General features: G+C 33.6%; 1 protein-coding gene across 1 annotated transcript; it reads left to right on the forward strand.

The window, feature by feature from the left end:
• The first annotated feature begins 582 nt into the window (after window positions 1–582).
• Window positions 583–14,878, forward strand: LOC123695664 (nuclear pore complex protein Nup214-like). The gene is made up of 28 exons (XM_045641571.1): window positions 583–872; window positions 952–1,090; window positions 1,173–1,339; window positions 1,447–1,619; window positions 1,924–2,135; window positions 2,313–2,433; window positions 2,555–2,642; window positions 2,873–2,975; window positions 3,195–3,348; window positions 3,668–3,716; window positions 4,055–4,442; window positions 5,040–5,092; window positions 5,351–5,554; window positions 5,906–6,075; window positions 6,369–6,530; window positions 6,803–6,985; window positions 7,218–7,675; window positions 7,949–8,092; window positions 8,606–8,782; window positions 9,063–9,551; window positions 10,075–10,155; window positions 10,240–11,341; window positions 11,546–11,739; window positions 12,125–12,250; window positions 12,576–12,636; window positions 13,015–13,160; window positions 13,746–13,869; window positions 14,696–14,878. Exons 1-28 carry the CDS (start codon window positions 834–836, stop codon window positions 14,724–14,726), a joined length of 5,538 nt encoding a protein of 1,845 aa, XP_045497527.1. The 5' UTR covers window positions 583–833; the 3' UTR covers window positions 14,727–14,878.
• Window positions 14,879–18,105: the final 3,227 nt, after the last annotated feature.

The raw sequence follows: 18,105 nt of genomic DNA on the forward strand, positions 1-18,105 counted from the left end.
AATATTGCTTTGTAAAATCATTTTATTGGTATACTTAAATATTAATGTAATTAGAACAATTATTGAATTATTAATGAATGCTTAATGAATGTAATTAAATATTGGAAAGAAATAAAATAAAATTTGTAATCGTTTTATTTAACTGTTGACTATTACTTTAAGGAAATAATAAATATATTTATCTAGGTAATATACATACCTATATCTTTATCTACTTTAGAAGAGTGTACAAACTACAAAGACATAATAGTTACTCAACAACTTGGCTTATCATTATCGGGTTAAGCGATTTTTGCTAAGGATTTTTGACTTGTTGGATTACATATAAATAATATCTCCGCTTGGATTAGAATAAAAATAATAGGAATAGCTAATTTAAAATTTAACAAAGAGGAATATCACCCAGTCTAAATTATTAAATTAACTAGAAAAGTCTCCAATGAAGGAACAATGTAATAATTTACTTAGTGCTATATTAATCTGTGGTTATATTTTTCTGTAAGACAACACTTTACACCGCTGTCTATCACTATGACACTGACATCGTTGTTTGTTGACATTGATTGACATACGGAAGGAATTTCTGTCGGTCGCGGTTTTATTCTCGTTTTCTTTGGCATATTTGTATTTGCAACTAACTAAATAATCTTTATAATTCCATAAATACTTCGAATTTAAAGGCTGTTATTAAAATTTATACTTTCTTTCTAAATACTTGCATTTAATTAAGTAATCCCAATAATGTGCTAAATGTTTACTTTTACAAATACGTTTTATTATTTTTAAATTTTATGTCTATCTTTTGAAGTTACCTCAAATCTCAATCTCCTACGATGGAAGTCCAATTTGGACCAAATTCCATAGATGAATCTGTAAGTAACATCCATATAAATATATTATGTTCTTCAAAATATAAATTGCTAATAGGTTATAATACTACCCGGCTTTTAGAATCTGCTTTACAAGCTACAACGGAAAATAAAGGTGTTTAATACATCTAATACATTGCCTAATCGAGGGTACAATTTATTGACGACATCAAGCAAATATGGTATTGTATTTGTTGCTTCACCACAAGGAGTTTTATCTGGTAAGTTATTCTTATATTATTTTAGATGTTTATGAATAAATTTCAATCACACAAACTACTATATATTGAATGCTCCTTACAGTGTACAATATCAAAGAGTTGATCAACAATGAAATTGAACCTCAACATCTATCAGTAAAACTACCAGTGCAACCCACTCATATAGCCGTAAACTGCGATCAGGAATGGCTAGCTGTAGTTGGGAATCAAATGCTTTTAGTTTTTAAAGTAACTGATTTTCAAAATCCAGTAAGTAACCATTTTATTTACTTGTTTGTTAAACAGTTGTAATTAACAATTTTTTTACCTACTTTCATTTTATCTTGTCATCAATATATTGGTGGATAATTTTTTAGAATGTTGGACCATCTGCATCTATAAAATGTGACGTCGATCCATCAACTTTTGTATCATCCCTGCAATGGAATCCATGTGTACCTGACACTATTGGTATTGTCTTCTTTGACGGTACTCTAGTTGTTTGCCAAGTTAGTACTATGCAGAAAAAGCAAATACCATCAACAGCTAGGTAAAAACATATTATTATTACATTTTATTATTATGTATACAAGATTATTTATTATATTTTCAATTTATTTGAAATGACTGCATGCTTATTTATTATTATTATATTATTTTGATTATTGAAATATTAAAGATAAAGAATATAAAATCAAGTTCATCAAACACAATATTCAAATCTTTACTCTTGCTAAAAATATATAATACACTTTATGAACTACAAACAACTATTTAATAAGAACTTTCATCACATCATTGAGTTGCAAAAACACAACTATTTTAAAAGAACTAATGGTATGAACAATACACAGGTGCATATGTTGGAGCCCCAAAGGAAAACAGCTAGTAACTGGTAACAGCGATGGAACGCTCTGTCAATACAAACCTGACTTGTCACCAATGAAACAAGTACCCGCTCCTAATCTGTTTGAAGGAGCACCTGTTGAAGCTCTGGCTATTTATTGGATATCCACTTATCAATTTGCTGTTGTATTTAGAAACGCATCTGATAATAGCCGGCCAGGTATGAAATGTTTAAATTATTATCATAATAATATGTTACAATATAAAGTTAATTTTAGTGTTAGGAAGATAAATTGAAAATGTTTTCTACATTAATTCTCTGTTCTGAATATTGTATAATCGTCTTCTTATATCAAGAAGTATACTGTTAATAATTTATTCTGTATTATGATTTTAGCTGTAACTATAGTCAGCACACCTAAGGTAGCAAAGCCTGGATGCCTAAACTATGAAGATATTTGTTACAGTATGGGTTCCAATAGACCCTGGTACTACTATTTATATGGCATTGCACAATGGTAAGAAAAATGTATTATTTTTAGCATATTTTTGCCATGCCGAGAAATGCCTAGCCTATTGGCCATATATACAAAGTGTCTAAGATATAAAAAATATAACTTGTTTTTTCATTAATTTCAGGAATATGATTTTGTCATCATCATCAAATAGTATGGAAATTGCAACCCTTGGAACCAAAGATTGTGTTGCTTGGATGCAATGGTGCCAGGTAAATATTATTATTATATTTAAAGTAAATAATAAATAAAAAATAAATAATAAAGTAAATTATGTACTGCAAAATAAAATAACTAAATCTGAAATAAGATATAGCAATCATTTTTATTTGTTGTGATAATTGAATGAACATTTTATTTAAAATATTTTAGCTATAAAGATAAATATTTACAAATATTGAAGACACTTAAAAATATGTTTTTCATTAAAAATAATTTCCAGAATGATGAAGCCAGACCAGAGTTGCCGCTAACATCTAAAAAACAAGAAAATTACCCTGTTGGATTATGTGTTGATACTAGTGCTGTTCATCAGCTGCCATGGGGTAAATGATTTATTTTTATTTATGTAGGTTTACTAATAAATTAGTTAATATAATTCTTGAAAAAATGTAATGCTTTTTCTAGATAAATTATTATTTTTAATACTCAATTTATGTGTTGTTAACAATATAACAATTGTATAAAACAAAGCAATTTATTTACATTTTAAATTACACAAAATACTTACAAGGTCTAGCATATATTTTTTAATTTTTTTTTAGGTGAAAATGAAGTTCTACCACCAATGCCTTTTTTGCTCATCGTATCACAGACTGGTCTCCTAACAGTCTTCAATATCATTAACTTGGATAAGGGGGTCGCGAAAATATGCGCACAGCCTCAGATTCTCTCTTTACCAACTGCTGCTATGACGAGGTAATATTTTTTATAGCATACATTTACTCAAAGACTCATATTTGACATCAACGCTTTATTAATTTAAATTTATATTAACCCTTGATTAAACTTACTTCTAGAACAACTCAATATTGTCCAATTATGATAATAAGAAGCACCTTCTTCATAGAGTTTGTCAAAATTACAGAGAGCACATAGTCGCTCATCAATAAGATATATTATAAGAATAGTGAAAATTTTGTTTTTATGGCGGCATATTTCATTGCTTCCTTATAAACTCTGGTCTTTCTGTTTAAGTATTTCTTACTTGCAATGAACCTGAATTTTTATTTTTTAGTGAAATACCAGATGACGCACCACAACAGGAAGCTGCAACACCTGCTCAGGTAAGCTTTCTTTAAAGCACTGTGATCCATTAATTTATTTTAACTATAGGCAAGTAGGTAAGAGAATTATTCTATTCTAATATATTTATTTCAGACACAGATATGAATATAAATAAAAAATTTTCTTAATAAAATCAATTATTTTAATTCATTCTATAATACCTTGACGATCAAAATATTGTGTACCAAACCAATACTAATTATTAATTATTGTTAAATATCTATTAGGTATAGCTCTTAATAAAATCAATGTTTACTTGGATTTGATAAAAAAATGTTAACTTAACCCTCAAAATGTATGTATAACAATTGTCACTAAGTTTTGAAACATATTTTAGCCTCAACCGGCGCCAGTTCAACATCAACAACCAGTTCAACAACAACAACCAATTCAACAACAACAACCAATTCAACAACAACAACCAATTCAACAACAACAACCATTTCAACAACAGCAACCAATTCAACAACAACAACCATTTCAACAACCGCAACCAATTCAACAACAACAACCATTTCAACAACAGCAACCAATTCAACAACAACAACCATTTCAACAACCGCAACCAATTCAACAACAACCGATTCAACAATCCCCAGTACAACAACTAACGTCAATACAACAACTATCGAAGCCCATACAACAGACGCCAACGGTCGAACAACAGACGGCAAATAGCGCGCAATTTTCACTGTCGCAAGTGCAGAGTGCTATTGGAGCTGCGGGTAAATGTTTTGTTTTTATATTTAACTAGCTGTGCCGCGCGGTTTCACCCGCGTGGCTCCGCTCCTGTTGGTCTTAGCGTGATAATATTTCTAAGCCTATATTACTCGTGGATAATGTAGCTTTCGAATGGTGAAAGAATTTTTTAAATCGGTCCAGTAGTTTATGAGCCTATTCATTACAAACAAACAAACAAAGTTACAAAAAAAAAAAGATGAGACCAAAATTGGGCTATTCAATTCGTTATTGCTAAAGAAACTGATATTACTAATTTTGTAATTTTAAAATCAAGAGGTTATATTAATCATATTTTAGACTAGCTGCCCCGCGGGGTTAACCCCCGTGACTCCACCCCTGTTGGTCGTAGCGTGATGATATATAGCCTTATAACCTTCCTCGATAAATGGGCTATCTAACACCGAAAGATTTTTTTTAAATCGGACCAGTAGTTCCCGAGATTAGCGCGTTCAAACAAACTCTTCGGCTTTATAATATTAGTATAGATAAACATTGAACTAACACAAATCTGCCTTTGAAATTTATATGAAAAATGTTTTACAATATGAAGCTTTATATTTATAGGTACTTTATTATTTCAGCTGCATTTAATGTGCAAAAGCCAACAGCAGCTGTTACTGTATCAACTCCACCAGTAAGTGTTTATGAAAACAAAAATCCAAATAATTTTAAAGATCTGTGTTGATGTATGAAGGGTTTAGAAACTTGCAAAAACTAATTTCATTGCATGATTTTTCTCAAAAATTATATATTATGTTATTGAAAAACAACAAAAACTTTTATCTCATCCAGTTTAGCTTGTCATCACATAAACCTACCTTTGCTAAATGATAATCTATAAGTTTTTTGAATATTATGATAAATCCAAAATAAGTATAAAATAATGTTGTAGGCAGCACCAAAACCAACTCCAGTACAAATCACTCCAAATCAAAATGCGACCGTGGAAGCAAATGCTGCAATGAAGTTGGAACAAGAGAAGGCAAATAAAGCTAAAGTGGAACTTGAATTGAAGAATATGTTGATAAAGGAAGTCAATGATTTCCAAATGGAACTCTATAAATTTATGACTATGACTAGGGAGAGTCAAAATAAGGTGGGTATTTACGTAAGAAATTAGAATATTTTCGTTTTTACAATATTTATGTATTGTGTATTGTATAAAATTGTATTAAAAATGTATATAGCATCATTGTTTTTTGTATTATATTCGTTTCTGGTCATCAATTTGCTTCTTTCGTCAAAATACACAATACTAAATCACTTACATTAAAGTTTAAGGTGATAAATGAATTCTTAAAGTATAATGATGTTTTAAAGAACATAATATAGTGTGCCAAAGGCAAAATATGTAGTATTTTGATAAGCATATTACACTTATTATGAGGTATTTAAAACTACTATTTAATACATTTTATTTATAAATATAAATTCTTGTCTTATACAGATTCAACAAGAAATCGATGCAGTGAAACCAAACTCAGAACTGCAAACGTTAGACGCGGAACAATTGAAGAAAGACTGTTCTGTAGAGGAGTTGACGGAATCTGTGATTCAATTGAAGTTGGAGCTTGTGCGAGCTTGTGCGGTGATCGCTGAGGCTAAAACTCATGCTGAGTAAGGTTTTTGCCTATATTTAAAGTAAAATGAAAGGTTTTAAATATTGTCCTATTCTATTTAAAATTTTTATTACTTAATGGGATTGCTTGTTGTGCTTGTCTTAAATAAAGTTATTAGTAAATTATATATTTCATTAAATAATAATAATGTGAATAATTTAATTAAATAACTTTAAGGGTATCCTTAAACAACTTATCTAATTTATAGATATAGACTTAAGTTATGGAATTTATTGATTTTAAAAGGGAACCCTCATTCCTCATGAAATGTAACGATATAAATATTTTTAGAGCCAAGGATCTTCATGAATGGACACAAGCCGATCCGTTAACCATCAAACGTTTTGCTTCCATCAAGAAGCTTGCGTATTACGTGCAGAATCAGCTGGACCAAGCGCAAAAAGCGCTTGACTTTAAATGGAATGATATGTCTACCAAAAGTCAATATGGAAAGTAAGTTTCTATTTTTGTTATATCATATCTTTGTTAACAAGTAAATACCCTACCTCGACCATTTTCTAAAATATTATCCTTCAAAACTATCAATATGGTGTTAAAATAGTGTTAAAAATCATAGTGATCATATTTTAATCTTTTTTTTTCAGTTAGTATTAAGAAAGTAATTAGATTAATTCTGAGCAATTTAAAAATTTTATTGAATAAAATTATCAAATGTAGTCCGTCATAGTGTGTTTTACATTTATACTTAAAATGTTCTTTCATAGACCAGGCCCACGTATGATTCGTCCAATCTTAGATGACGTGTATCAACCCCTTGTGAAACAACAGGAGATTCTCAGCCGCCAACAAGCAGTGTTAAAAACGTTAAGGAATACACTCAACGAATGTAGTACGACGCCAATGTTTAGATCCACTTCCTTGTTACGGAGCACGCCGTTTAAGAATAAGTATGTATCAATTGTTTAATTTGTTTTGTAATAGATTTTTTGGAGTCAACTAATAATTCATTTCTTATCCAATTAAAACTTACTTTGTATTCTTAATTGAAAATTATATCCACGACACAAATTTTATGAAGGCGAATGATTTGATTTTATGTAAAACTCAAAAACTACCCATTAAGACATTAATGATCAAGAACGAACCTTTCTTTGTTTTTATATTAACCCTTCCATATAGGGATCCATTATCGAAATTGACAAAAAATATTCTCAACATGAGCATTGAACCGCAAGACAATAAAGAAAAGGAACTATCCGCCCAAAAGTTAGATGCTCTCCGCGACATGCTTTCCAACCATAGACCCAAAAAGATCAAACCAGTTAGTGTCGAACTACGTCAGCATTTAGAGTCCATGTGGGATAAATATAAGAAAGGCGTAAAGGAAAGAGCGGAAAAACGCGAAATGGACAAACAGATGGAAATACAAAAGCAAAATGATATCCATAGACAAATGGAATACCAAAAACAATTAGAGGCCCAAAGACAAATTGAAATACAGAAACAAATAAAAGCGGATATTCAAAGACAAATAGAGGCGGAAATGCAAGCAGAGATAAGAAAGGAAATAAAGGCTCAGATGATGATTGAGGCGCAGGCTAAAATGAAAACTGAATTGCAGCAAGGTATAGTAGAATGTGTGTTTTAATAATAACTTGTATAAAATTAATATTGTACTCGTATGCATTTGATATATTAATCCTAATCACATCCTTCTTTATTTCTTTGTGTATTTATTAATTGGAAGTGTATTTGAAATTAATATAAATTATTAACTTTAGACTTCATTTCAAAATAATTTCCTATGCATATCCCATTCATATTACGCCACAAATCACAAAGTAATATACATTTATTGTGTTCAATCCAAATAGTACCAAATACCTATTCCAAAATATTAACATTCACAGCTCAACAAATTAATACATTCATTAAAAAGGAGCCGAAACCTTTGAAAGAGTCGCCCATTTCTATACCGTCATTTTCACCGGCAAGTATGGCAAAACCATCCAAACCTGGTATGGGAAATGTTGCCAGGACATTGTTTACTGGAGGTGTGTAGCTTTTTTACTAACTTCCTGGTAGCCTTTTATTTGTTAAAAAAAAAACTTACGTAAAATACCAAACTCAGGGAAAATATTGAAAATAATTAAGCAGAGATATTCTTGTTTTATTATTTATCAAATCCACCATTGTGTCCTCTTAGCTTTGTTAGTGTATTGATAAAGTTCTTTCTCCCGCAATTATATATTGTATTCGTACATTTTATCAATGCTATTATATGTAAAAAGTTGTAGATAGGTTATTAGCGCTCCAGGAGTGGCACATGGAAATGTGGCAAATTAGCCACATTACACTTCAGTTGTCTCTTTTCGCTCACGATATTTTTATCATGCTATCTTATTTCGCCGTTTAATCGAGCGTGCGTTAGTGTACCGTTTTAAAGATCGAATGTTGTACTTTATACTTATTATACGGTTGGTTGCAATAGTCACCTCTAAGGAACTTAATACATGCTTATGTTTAAATTTCATACCTTTTGTTAATAAAACAATAAATTATTGTAGAAACAAAGACTGAAGATGCTCCTAAGCCACAACCACAAGTTTCGGCAGAACCAATCAAGACTGAACCAATCCCTGCTAATATAACTTCACCATCAAACCAACGTTCACTAAAAGATTATTTGAAAGGTGATGTTGAAAACTTGGTACAAAATGTCTGCTCGCCAACTTCTTTCTCTTGTGAGTATAATAAAATTACTCCTGTCTGTGTTTTCATATCTATATTTTATTGTCTTGTGAATTTCTAAATTGCAAAAAGGTTTACTGCAATCTATTCAAAATTAAATAAATAATTCCTTCCTTCCTTCTTAGTGCAAAAGATTAATTCATTTTGGCACTATAACATATTCAATGCGTGTTTTTTATAATATTAAATCTAGTTTTGATACTATATTTCAAATAATATTCATAAATAAATATGATTACGACAAACATTTCTATAAAAAAAACATTTTTACAGTTGCTAAACCCGCCACAACTAGCAGTACACCTTCATCAGTATTTTCATCAAAACCAATTGCCGGAATGACGAGTATGTTAAGTAAATTCACGGAATCGCCAGCTCCCGAAACAAAACAAACCGTGAAACCCATTGTGACGTCTGATGAAACGGGCGAACTCGAAACTATAAAAAGCGTGACTCAGTCACAAACTAAAGAAACTAAACCCCTACAAAATATATTCAGTATGAAAACATCTACACCCTTAACAAGCGTGCAAAATGTCCCTGACCTCGTTAAAGGAAATCAAATAACGTTTGGTAAAGCTGAAGTTAAACCAGCGCCAAAAGTAGAAAAAGAACCTTCAGTGCCTAAAGAGAACGTACAGAAAGCTGCCGAAGCTACAGTAAAAATTTCTGTTGCAAAGAAGGATAGTGAATTGAAACCTTTTCCTATACAATCTATTAGCATCCCGCCTGGTGTAACACCTTCTCAACCTGTTTTTGTTGGTAAGATATAATACATTTATTATTGCACTAGCTTCCGCCCGCGACTCCGTCCGCGCGGAAAAATTAAGAAAAATTAAGATTTATTTTTGTAACTGTAACTTTGACAATGACATCTTATAAAATACATATATCTATTGGACCCAATTACGGCTAGGCCTATAATAATACGCAACGTGTGTTCGCGGTTCTACAGAACGTCTATGGATAAAACTGAAAAATTAAGATTAATTTTTTTCTACGTATTTTTCCGGGATAAAAAGTATCCTATTTTATGCCCAGGATAATAAGGTATAATTATACCAAGTTTCATCGAAATTGAACCGTTAGTTTTCACGTGATGCCTGAACATACAGACAGACAGACAGACAAAAATCTTTTTAATCACATATTTGGGCTTGGTATCGATCCAGTAACACCCCCTGCTATTTATTTTTTCAATATTTTCAATGTACAGAATTGACCCTTCTACAGATTTATTATATTATGTATAGATAATATGAATATATAATAACTTCTTTTTCAGTGGACCTTAAAAAACCAAATGAAATTAAAATACAAAAATCTCTCCCTGCTGCATTTTTTGCTACTACTGCAGCAACTACTGGTAAGGAATTCACTTATTATTTACATTGAATTTACATTTTCTTGCTGCAAAAACATAAATGTTATTTTCTATATTTGTTTATAGTGACAGAGAGTCCAACAGTTACTACATCTCAAGTGACATCTTCCGCCTCTGTACCAGCTAAACCTTCATCCACGACACCGGAAAGTACCGAACCGCCACCTGCTACAACTGTTTATTCTACGCCCGATTCGACCAAGAAAGAAGAAACTGCTGAACAAAAACCACCAACTCCCCAATCAGAACAAACTACCCCCAAAATAGAAACACCAGCTTCAACTCTATCATCACCAATTACACCCACAGTAACAACAACAACACAAGCACCTACCAGTCCTACACCACAATCTATATTTGGTAGTGCTGTATCAAAATCTTCAATATTCAGTGCACCATCTTCAGGAACAGCTCAGCCATTGTTCGGATCTTCTACACAAGTGACTAATACTACTACAACAACCTCATCAAGCTTTGGTTCGCCAGGTTTTGGAAGTACACTCTTCGGTTCCACTACTACGACGCCAAGCGTCACTACAGTTGCTTCTTCTTCTGTATTTGGCCCGTCTTCCGCTCAGAGCGTTTTCAGTAGCGCCAATAAAACGGCATTCGGTACACCGGCTACTTCTACTCAAGGTCTATTTAGTACAACAACAACAACCTTTGGAGGTGGCGCAGTGTTCTCTTCTAATCAGTCGCTTTTTGGAACGTCATCTGCACAAAGTGCTGTATTCGGCAGTAACGCTCAACCTGCGTTTGGATCGCAAACAACGCAATCCACATTCGGTGGAACGTCGCCTACTACGCAATCCAGTACAGGCAGTATATTTGGAACGTCTACGTCGACCACGCAATCTTTGTTCGGTTCGTCTACCGCCGCCCAGCCTGTATTTGGCAATGCGGCTACGACACCAACGTCAGTTTTTTGTGGAACTTCTACGTCCCAATCGGTGTTTGGTGCGCCTACGTCACAGGCAGTGTTTGGTTCCCCTACATCGCAGTCATCTGTGTTTGGTTCCACTGCACCGGCGGCTTCAGTGTTCGGAACATCAACTACGAGTCAAGCTGGATCTATGTTTGGTGACGGTGGTGCGGGCTTGTTTGCTGCAGCCAGTATTTCTACAACGAGCGCTCCATCACAAAGTGCAGGCAATTTGTTTGGCAGCAGGTGAGATTCTTGTACATACATACTTTAATTAACATGTTTGATTAACATTCATTTATTTCATTTAAAGTTTGATAGTATAATATGGTGTATAATTTATTTACAGTCGTCAATTGCTGTAGCAATTTAATTGTTAAAATTTCATAAATTTTTTCATCTAATAACTTATTCTAACTGTTATGTCGTCACGTTTAATTTTTTTTTCAGTTCCAACTCAGTATTTGGAAGTTCCAATACCAATGTGTTTGGAGCAAAATCAACGTTCAGTGGAAGTAATCCCACCGCCGCCAGTATATTTGGTGCAAGCAATAACAGTGGCAGCGGTTTTGGGCAAAAGCCTGCCACGGATTTCTGGAGTGGAGGCAATAATACAGCTACTAGCGGATTTGGTTCTGGTTTTGGTAAGTATGTGACTTACTTTTTACTTAAAAAACTTAAAAAAATCAATGCAAAACAGCATAGACGTTAAGCGTACAATAAATAACACAAAAATTATGCTGAAACTCTGCCTATGAGTTTATTTGTAGAGTTTCCTAATGAACATTCAACAAACAATAGACTGAACATTACTGCCACTAAATAAGGTGCAATTTAGAATGAATGTAACTGAAAATACTTCACGAGATTTTTGAAGTGAAACTTCTTTAGAACTTCTTTAGGCGCGCTGAGAGTAAAATTTCAAGGTCGCGTCAAGATGATTTCACAATCTTCAAATTATCTTTTACTATTATGGACTCTATTATGTAAAAGATAATAATCTTAATATTTACTTTTATTTTATAACAGGTCAACCAGCTACAACGCAAAGTTCGTTATTCGGTAGCTCTGGAGGCAGTTTCAGTCAACCATCCACGGGCCAGCCTTTTGGTAGTCCACAAAAGTCAGTGTTCGGTTCGCCGCAACAACAATCGGGTATGATTAACTGAAAAATACTGAAAATCGGTATTAATATTATATTAATTAATAATAAGTAAGGAGTCTATAATCGTAAATGCTTTTAATATGAGACGTATGTATTATGTAATAGTTCTGCCATTTGGAAACTTTCTTTTTATTCTCAAGTGACCTTGAATATATGTATAACTTACTAACATTATATACCTCAGTATTTGTAATTATTTGTTAGTTTTAAAAGTTTTTTGCACTTTCGAACGAAACATCGCTATTAATTACAATCCGGCGATTAAACTGATTAATAAAAATAAATAATGATTTGTTATTTTTTATTTATTTATAGCTCCTGCTTTTGGTGGCTCACCCGTGTTCGGCTCAAAACCTGTATTTTCATCACCACCTAGGTAAGTTATTTAACAGCAAGTAATAATAATGTTGTAAAAAATACAATTAATGTTGTGTATAATCTAAAATTAGACTCTCTAATAACCACTATCGTATTTGGAAACAGTAATGTTAGTGTGTTTTATGTGTAGGTACTTAAGTATTAAATAAAGAAATAAATAATAGGTAAAATTTGATATTAAATGAAATATGGCTTATTATTGTTGATGCTTTTTCACATTTTGATGTTCATAATCATTTAAGCAATTTTCTATACCTATCGTAATAAACAAGCTTTAAAAATTCGATATTTTATTGTTGAACATTTTTATTTACATTTCGTAAATTTGCTTTTTTAATAAAATGAAATAATACAAAAAATATGTACATTTCTACAGTTTCGGCGGCTCCGCATTCGGGGGCGGTAACAAGAGCCCCAGCGCGGGCTTTGGGGCCTCCGCTACATTCGGCGGGGCCCCCGCGTTCGGTGCCCCCGGCTTTGGGAACACTTCGCCGGGGAAAGTGTTCGGTGGGACTTCGCCTGGTGAGTTTTGTATTCTCTTTTTTATTAATTTTGACGTCACAACGTCTTATAATTCGATAGAGCCGGCTGCACGCACGAAAAAACATGACTCATGCGGCGTTACCTCGCTCTGAGGCGTTCCATCTAAGGCCTGAAGTGTAAGCGAGAGCGCGGAACGAGCGAAAAAGAAACACAATCGGCCTTAAGACGTTGTCACGTTCAACTATCGTCAGTAAACCGACTTTACAGACAACCAATTTTTTTATTATTATTTAAGTGGTGGCTAGCATGATTGGTGTATGATTGAATACAATATGATATATTATGATTGTTGATAAAAATAATCTGTACAAGCAAATAAGTACGATTAGCAGAAGGATTTCACATTTCCTTTATGTACGTAGTCAGTTTATATTGATTTTTATAACAATGATTTCGATGAGTCAGGGATGTTTTTTTTTATAGATTCGTTTTTATGAATTAGCTTCCATTCATACTTAAAATCCTTTATATTTTATTAATAAACTATCTTTCATTTCAATTCTCATCAATTTTTCATATCATGAACTTTTGTTTCCACTTCTTCACAATAAATATTATTTGCAGGATTCGGTTCGCCCACACAATCAAATGCGACGTTTGAAAACCTAGCGACACAGAACACGCTGACGTTCGGAAATCTCGCACAGCAGTCGGGACAAGCGCCGCAACAAGCACCTAGTTTTAATACGTACGTATATGATAATTGTTTACATTTGTTAAACAGAAAATAGATTATGTTGTGAACGATTGGTAACAAAGATGAATTTCAATAATAAAAAAAAAAATTATTTAATAAGTTATTTTGTTTTATGTATGCGTGGTGGCTAGTGAAATCTATACTAATACTAGATTTCCGCCCGCGGCTTCGCCCGCGTTTGCAAAGGAAAACCCGCATAGTTCCCGTTCCCGTGGGATTTCCGGGATAAAAACTATCTTATGTGTTAATCCAAGTTACCCTCTATATGTGCGCTAAATTTCATTCATCGGTTCAGTAGTTTTTACGTGAAAGAGTTACAAAAATCCATACATCCATACAAACTTTCGCCTTTATAATATATATATTAGATAGATTATAAAGAAGAAAGGTTTGTATGTATGTATGAAATTTAGCACATATATAGAGGGTTACTTGGATTAACACATAGGATAGGTTTTATCCCGGAAATCCCACGGGAATGGGAACTATGCGGGTTTTCCTTTGAAAACGCGGGCGAAGCCACAGGCGGAAATATAGTATGTAATAAAAATATACAAGTAACCTAAGGTCGATTATAGGGTATTCGAGACCTGTTTTTGCTTAATATCTCCACCCTATTTTAGTTGGTTCAGTGTTTGTTAGATGGCAAGCCATTGAAAAAAGTGAAGTAGTTATTTTTCAAATAATTTTTTCGACCTTGTACATTGTACAATGCAAACATATATTTAGAAATTAAATACTTTTTAACGGATTTTAAACGAGATTTATTCAAACCCTAGAAAATACTATGCAAACATATTATATTTTCATTTTATAGGTCTCCATCATTCTCTGGCTGGCGTGGTTGACACAGACATACTGCTTCAAGAAAATAAATATGGTGAATGGACTATTATTGTGAAGCATTATATGCTATACTAATGTGATGTTTTAATATTATTGTGTTATTGTTGGAACTATCATGATAAATTAAGAATAAAGAAATTTTGATACAATAATATATTGTTCGTTGTTATTACTTATTCCAATCATATTATAAGCCCGTTTTCACCCCTTTCGAATATTATTTTGACAAAATGCTTCCGCCGGCGCCGTTATCCGGTTAGTGTATCTTTTTTCTGTCTAAAATAAAATTCAAACAAATCTGCTCAGCTGTTTTTAAAACTTAAAAAAAAACATAGGGTTAGATACGTTCACGTAATATTGTTTTGCATCTTATGATTTTTTTTAATTAAATTACAAACAGATAAACAGTAGCCTACTTATAAAAAAAAATATTTCCTCTTTCAGAAGGCTGATTTTAGTCGATCATAATAATTCAATCTCGAAGTCAAATACATTTACTAACGCATAATAAAACTGTTATTCCGCCCGCAACTTTGGCCGCGTAGTCTAATTAAATACCCGTTGGAATGATATACCTATCACCGCGATAAAAATTGCCCCATATTACTCTCTGGCCTCCCCACTATCGTATTCTCTCTTGCTGTAAAGGCAGACAAAAACAAATACATATTTTCATGAAAGGATATAAATATTGGCATGTTTTATTATGCTTATTTACGCAAAAGCTGAATAAAAAAAACGACGTGTGGCACTCGGGGACTGCCGCGGTAAAGCTATTGCATGCTATGCCTTCAAGCCACACCTCCGCCCGTCGGAGTGGGGAGCGTGAGGTTTTTTCGTTACGGAATTTCTCGATTCGGTCCCCGCGCTCAAGGCCCGCGATAGAAGCTATGCAATAGCTTAGAAATTATTATATTATCACTCATAAGGTTTTTTTTATTATAAGTAAGTATATAAATTGAATAGCATTCCTATTTTATTCCCACCGATTTTCGATTTAAAATAAGAACTGAGTAAAATTCAGTTATGCAATCATTTGAGTATTCCATCTTCTTGACAAAACTTGATTCGTTAGGCGCGTGCTGGACAGAAAATTGAAAAGATATCCCGGTTTGTTAGCGAGTTATCTGAAAGTATAATCAGTCTGACCAACTTTCCACCATTGCATAAGTTTAATGACTGAAGAAGTTGAGAGCTTATTTTTATGCTATACAAATTAACTCGTAACTGGATATTATCATAAGTTGAAACTAGTAATATTAAGAACATTAAAACAGGATAGGTACCTAAGTCTTAACCCAAATTCTACAAAACTTGCGAGTTGCGGCGTTTGCATTATTGTTCCAGACATGGATTTTTCATTATGTCAGACTTCTTGCGGGTATATAAAAGTCAAAAAACATAAAAACATTGTAATTGAGTAACGAGCCTCAACGGATATACCTATGAACTTTACACAGGGTCAGTAGACAAGTCAACTAAGTTAACTGTTTACATACTGAATTCAAATCTGTTTACACAGGGTTTTTTTTCGGGTCAGCACTGATTTGCCTCGAATTTGTAGTCAGTTACTGACCCTGTGTAAATCAGCACTAACAATAGATAGGTAAGTATAGAATCACCTAGAATCTAGATAGTGGAGAATGGATGTCTCCATTCTCCACTATCCATATTTCTAAACCTGAAAATCGAAGCTATATTTTATTATAAAGCAAACAGCGTGTCTCGATTGCACTCATTAGTTTTACTCGTAATTAAGTTCTACCAGATTAAGTACACAACTACACAGTAGAAATTAAACACATTTGTTTCAAAATAACATTCACCGTAGAAAATAGTAAAGTAATAAAATAGTATTGTTAAAACCGGAAAAGTACCTACTTTCTTATGATGATATAAAGGATACTAAACTCCGCATCCCGTGAACGTTTGATTCATGTTTGACCGTCTTCGGTATTTTCACCATAAACTACCTACTGCACCGATTTTCCTAAGATTTTCCTTCTGTTTTCATCAATAGATTATAGTTAGAGTAGTTCTCAATATTTTTTTTAATGTTGATATACATAAAGTATACACATTACAAAGCAAGTCCTCCGCCTTTACTGTTTAATGTTTGACGGGTTTGACCGTATGCTCACGATGAACTCAAAAACGACTGCACCGATTTTCATTATGTTTTCACCAATAGATAGTTTGGTTCTCAAGATCTACTTAAATGTACATAACTACCTAATATTATAACGTGTTAAGTTTGAGACAATGCTGGGTATACCTGTAGCGACACCTCGCTCTGAATCGCGCAAGCGAAATGTTTCGCTACAGAGCCTATATATACAACTTTCCGACATCATCCATCGGGGCCTTCACGGCCGGCCAGTCGAGTTGACTGGTCGAGGATCCTCCCTTTTTCGATGGAGGAATTCCACCTTCCTTCCTCCACAGTGGTGACCCCTGACAGTTCACAACTCCTTCTGTCCATCCATATGATGTCCATGCCCTATCCCTTCCCCACCTACGATCACCGCCCGCCAGCCAGCGCACTCGGCTTCAAATGGAGTCCTGTCCACTACCATGTGCGATCGCGCATGCTTGGTCAGCTCCACAGCCATCCTCACTGCACGCACTCCGACTCACTGGAGCATTACACGCAGCATCACCGCACTCAGTTCCGACTCACCGTGAACTAGCGGCTTCCTGTTCCGACTCACTGGAACATACCTGGCACTGGCAAGGCAATTCGTACTACGACCTCCGGTCTCGGAGGGGAGTCCTGTAGCGACACCTCGCTCTGAATCGCGCAAGCGAAATGTTTCGCTACAGAGCCTATATATACAACTTTCCGACATCATCCATCGGGGCCTTCACGGCCGGCCAGTCGAGTAGACTGGTCGAGGATCCTCCCTTTTTCGATGGAGGAATTCCACCTTCCTTCCTCCACATACCTACCTCCATAGATGTTCTTAGTATTGAAAATTACCTAAGTAGTTAGGAATTACATATTATTATATAAATATAGGTACATACCTATAAATGCAAGAAAAACCGCGTGTCAGACGCATATTCGAGAGAAAATACCAATTCAATTAAAATCCAATTCAATAAATCTGCGTAGTGCGTGCCAATAGTTACAATGCAATTATTTCAAGTACAAAGTGGCAGCTACAAAATATGGAGAGGATGGGATGAGCACACTCGATCAATTATTGAAGGACTACCAATACAGTGAAGTGTTCAATCATTTTGACCCTTGTTGAAAACTATTTATTATTTTTTTGATATAGGAAAATCGTGGGAAAATGTAAGTAAGTAGGAAAGTAGGTAATAAATTTACGTCACTGGTGGTAATAAATCAGTCATCCTCAGTACATGTCGTGTCGT

Source organism: Colias croceus, chromosome 11 (genome assembly GCF_905220415.1).
Source record: "Colias croceus chromosome 11, ilColCroc2.1".
NCBI lineage: Eukaryota > Metazoa > Arthropoda > Insecta > Lepidoptera > Pieridae > Colias > Colias croceus.

Bases quoted from the DNA above. Each gene is read 5' to 3' on its own strand.
- LOC123695664 (XM_045641571.1), top strand. From the start codon at position 834: ATGGAAGTCCAATTTGGACCAAATTCCATAGATGAATCT. The intron at 3,349-3,667 runs GTAATATTTTTT...TTTATTTTTTAG, and splicing joins CCAACTGCTGCTATGACGAG to TGAAATACCAGATGACGCAC. The intron at 10,156-10,239 runs GTAAGGAATTCA...ATTTGTTTATAG, and splicing joins TACTACTGCAGCAACTACTG to TGACAGAGAGTCCAACAGTT.